The sequence below is a fragment of the Protobothrops mucrosquamatus genome, unplaced genomic scaffold (assembly GCF_001527695.2).
Source record: "Protobothrops mucrosquamatus isolate PMUCROS unplaced genomic scaffold, P.Mucros_1.0 scaffold3630, whole genome shotgun sequence".
Taxonomy (NCBI): domain Eukaryota; kingdom Metazoa; phylum Chordata; class Lepidosauria; order Squamata; family Viperidae; genus Protobothrops; species Protobothrops mucrosquamatus.
In genome coordinates this window covers 1-2,679 of record NW_015389592.1, presented here as the reverse complement: position 1 = coordinate 2,679, position 2,679 = coordinate 1, and the positions used below count along the sequence as shown (strand labels likewise).

Below are 2,679 nucleotides of genomic sequence, written 5' to 3'. Positions count from 1 at the left end.
AATAAACCCTCTTATAATGTGTGACAAAGACTTCAACCCTTTATCCCCCTTTTCAGAAATTCATGATCAAGAGCACAGCAGCCGGGGAGAAAGAAGGCACGGAAGAAGAGAGCTTAACGTGATACCAAGACGGGAAGTGCCTCTGCGAAATTCTATTTAGGGTCCAGTTGCTTCTTCGTGTTTTATGTTCCTGGTTTTATTTTGCTTTTGGTTTTTGTTATTTTTTTTTTTTTACTTGGTTCCTTTGAGGAGACGTTCACGTCGTCTTTTCCCTTCTGTTCCTTCCAGAAGCAGGCTATTAAAATTGTGTAGTGATTTTGATTGCTTCCCACCAATAACGGTGGAAGTTCTCAAATAAATTCTTACTGTAGAGTTGACGGCTTGAGCTGTTTGATGGGCTCCGGGTTTTGATTCCGGGTGGTAGAAAGGGCCGCCCTGGTGCGGTTTGCAGAGTAAAGTTCTTAGTTGTGCACCCCAGTTGTGCACCTCGTGAGTTTCCACCGCTGACAACGGATGGGATCAAAGGAATTAAGCCCTGGTTGCGTCCGTTTCTTACACTGGGGGAAGGAAACCAACTGGCCGTCCACACTCTTGTCTGCCTTGGTCCTCCTGCTCAGCAGCTCCATTAGCCCACCTTGACTGGCATTTTGTCGCCACATTTCGCACATTTGTCACAAACGTAGCCTCAAATGCTAGTTTATCCTAGCCAGCAGAATTCCAGGATCAAATTGCTTCCTCTGGCCCAGATGTCAATGTCCAAACGGGAGCCAGAAGTTGATCGGACAACGGCAAAACATTGACAACATAGAAACCGGGACGGCTTTTAGGGCCCACCCCTGTCTAGTCCAGGGCTTTTCAACCTCTTCACCCATTGTACCACTTTTAGGATAGGGCAACATCCGAGGACCACCAGTCGCCTAGCAAGGGGTCAAAAACTTGATGACCAAAAAAAAGGGAAAAAAGTGATAAAGTACAGGTAGTCCTCGACTTACAACAGTTCGCTTAGTGACTGTTTGAAGTTTCAATGGCACTGAAAAAATTGCCCCCCAAGCCACAGCCGAGCAAGACACCTGCCTGCCCGCCCAGCCGCGCTCTTCCTCCTGTCCGAGGTTTCCATTGTTGTGAGCATTTCTGTTGAGGATTGGCAGCGGGGGTGGGGTGGGGGGGTGTTTGGTTTTTATTCCCCCCATCTGCTGGGTGGTTGCAGCAGGTTTTGGTCACTTCACATGACCCTGGGACACTGTGACCGTCATAAATATGAATCAGTTGCCAAGCATCTGAATGTAAATCACCAGACCCTGGAGAGGCTGCAACATTCCAGCTGATCGGCGCTTCTTCTGGGCTCAGCAGAACCACCAGGATCAGCGCCGAGCTCCAGCTGGAGCCTGGCGCTGATCCTGGCGCTTCCGCTGAGCCCTGACAGCCCTGCAGCTCCAGCCGTCTCTCGCTCAGGCTTGTGCGGTGCTGCCACCGGTTCAGCTCATTCCCCTCCCCCGCTACCCCTTTTCTAGGATGGCCGCGTACCCCCTGCCAGGTGCCCATGGACCACAGGTGGGACCCCTACCACTGGTTGAAAAGCCCTGAGCTAGAGGACCGATGGCCCAGAATATTGCCGGTCGGTGGGACTTTCAACCTCAAATTGGCTGGGTTTAGAGCTGCGATTTTCAAACTTAGCAACTTTCACCCCTGGGGACCCCAACTCTGGAATTCCCCAGCCACCTTCGCCAAGTTGCCAATTTTTTTTAAAAAAACAAACTGGTTTAGAGCAGGGCTCTCCAAATTTCACCATTTTAAGATCTGTGGACGTCAACTCCCAGAATTCCTCAGCCAATTTTGCCATTTTAAGACTTGTGGATGTCAACTCCCAGAATTCCTCAGCCAGCCACAGGTCTTAAAATGGCTAAATTTGGAGACTTTCTCACCCCCCCCCCCCAGTTTAGAGCATCCCACGACTTGACCGATGGGCTGCACTTAGATTAATCCTGTTCCTGGCCGCTCATGGCCCTTCGGCTGACCGTCCCATGCTGACTCTTGGAAAAGGTCCGAGAGCCACGGGGCCGGGAGGCTTTGCACCTGCTGCTGCTTTTCAGGCCGGACGCCACCGTCTTCAAATAGGATTTGGGAAATGGACGCCGCTCTCTTCCTGGTCAACTCCGTCCGAGGCTCACGCTGCCCATTTTCTTTATCTCCGAGACAGACCGTGCGCTAGAAAGGAGCCTGTGAGCTCACAGTTCCAACAGTTGGAGGTTTTTAAGAAGAGATTGGACAACCATCTGTCTGAAATGGCATAGGGTGTCCTGGCTGAGCAGGGGGTTGGTCTAGAAGACCTTCAAGGTCCCTTCCAACTTTATTATTATTTATTATTATTATTCTTATCAGCCCATTGGGTCCTCTCTCATCGTGCTGAAGACGTGACTCAGGCTCGTCTGCGTTTCAGTAGCTAGTCCTCAACGTTGAGCGTACACGTTGCTAAGTGAGAAATTGGCTCATTCTACGACCTTCCTTGCCCCGGCTGTTAAGCGGATCGCCGCGGTGGCTAAGTTAGTAACACGGCTGTTAAGCGAATCAGGCTTCCCCCGTTGGCTTTGCTGGTCAGGAGGTTGCAGAAGAAGATATCGTGTGACGCCAGGACACTGCAACCGTCCTAAGTACATGCCAGTTGCCAAGGGTCTTAGTCTG

At 50.9% G+C, this 2,679-nt stretch overlaps 1 protein-coding gene across 1 annotated transcript in view; it reads left to right on the top strand.

Moving 5' to 3' along the window:
- ZNF638 (zinc finger protein 638) overlaps positions 1-370 on the top strand; it is a 37,849-nt gene extending 37,479 nt beyond the window's left edge. Inside the window, exon 25 of the mRNA XM_029286428.1 lies at positions 57-370. Coding sequence (XP_029142261.1) covers positions 57-122 — 66 coding nt within the window. The 3' untranslated portion in view covers positions 123-370. The remainder of the gene's footprint in view (positions 1-56) is intronic.
- The last annotated feature ends 2,309 nt before the right edge of the window (positions 371-2,679 follow it).